This window comes from Gracilinanus agilis, chromosome 3, assembly GCF_016433145.1.
Source record: "Gracilinanus agilis isolate LMUSP501 chromosome 3, AgileGrace, whole genome shotgun sequence".
In the NCBI taxonomy this organism is placed as follows: domain Eukaryota; kingdom Metazoa; phylum Chordata; class Mammalia; order Didelphimorphia; family Didelphidae; genus Gracilinanus; species Gracilinanus agilis.
Window position 1 is genome coordinate 156,424,528 of NC_058132.1, and position 1,354 is coordinate 156,425,881.

At 40.6% G+C, this 1,354-nt stretch overlaps 1 protein-coding gene across 1 annotated transcript in view; it reads left to right on the forward strand.

Annotated features, from left to right (window-relative positions):
* The window catches only part of SNX19 (sorting nexin 19), a 100,568-nt gene extending 100,284 nt beyond the window's left edge, over positions 1-284 (forward strand). Inside the window, exon 12 of the mRNA XM_044666159.1 lies at positions 256-284. Coding sequence (XP_044522094.1) covers positions 256-284 — 29 coding nt within the window. The remainder of the gene's footprint in view (positions 1-255) is intronic.
* Positions 285-1,354: the final 1,070 nt, after the last annotated feature.

Consider the following 1,354-nt stretch of genomic DNA (forward strand, 5'->3'; position numbering starts at 1 on the left):
GAGAGAGAGAGAGAGAGAGAGAGAGAGAGAGAGAGAGAGAGAGAGAGAGAGAGAGAGAGAGAAATTTCCTTAAGAGATTATTGTTATCATAAGAAGGAAGGCAAAATCTGGCCAGGTCAATTCTGGGAAAGAGCCCATGGTCCAGAGTTGGAATTGCTTACTGACTCCATGCATCTTTTGGCACTTAGCTGATGTAAATATCTCTACCTCTCTGAGATACTGAATCCACTCACATCTTCCTATTTTTCCCATTAGCATCACAGGGGTGTTACCAGAACAGCTGACAACTTTATTTGCATTGGAAATCAAGTACAGACTGGACAAGGATTCAAAGCTCTACATCTTAAGTACTCTAACAAATGGACTTCCACAAGCTTTGCCACCCGTACTTTTCAAGCATGAGCTTCCTTTCCCTTATACTTTATGTACTTATGGGAAAGTGTGTCACAAACTTTTAGGAGAGGGTTTGTACTGATTTTTATTACTATGTTACCTTAGTAAATATATATATATTTTTAAATTAAATATGTCTTGCTAAAACCTAATTGAGTCTGGATAATTTGTATCAACTTGGTGGAAAACATACTACTGGGAGCTTATGAACTGTAAAACATTAAAAAGACAATTCTCAGCCCCTAAGGAATCAAAGGTTAGACCCATAATAATAACATTCTAGGGACTTGGCTTAACATTGTGAGTGGGAATTGAGAGAGTATTTCATGGCTTCACTTGGTTTTGATATTTTTTTTAAAGCCTTACCTTCCATCTTAGAACCAATACTGTGTATTGGTTCCAAGGCAGAAGAGTGGTGAAGGTTAGGCAATGATTATATGACTTGCCCAGGGTCACACAGCTAGGAGTGTCTGAAGCCAAATTTGAATCCAGGACCTCACATCTCTAAGCCTGGCTCTCAATCCACTGAGCCACCCAGCTGCCTCACCTTGCTTCTGATTATTCATTGACCATGGTATCCCATGACCTACCACCGAAGAGAATGCCACCAATAGAATATTGGGATTAAGGAAGAAGTCTGAGGTGGTTATAGGTGTTTTTTGGTTTTCCAAAAACTATCTAGGCAATATTCCTTTTCCTCTTATTTAATGTTGGGTCCAACTCTTCCATTAGCAGTGTCTATCTAGAACAGGGGTCGGCAACGTATGGCTCTCCAGCCATATCTGGCTCTTTTGAGGGCCAGATATGGCTCTTTCTGCAGGAGCCATAAAGTCATTTTTTTTCAGGCGCTGTTACAGGAGCGCGCACTGTGAGCACTGTATGGCTCTCACGAAATTACATTTTAAAAAATGTGGCATTTATGGCTCTCATGGCCAAAAAGGTTGCCAACCCCTGATCTAGA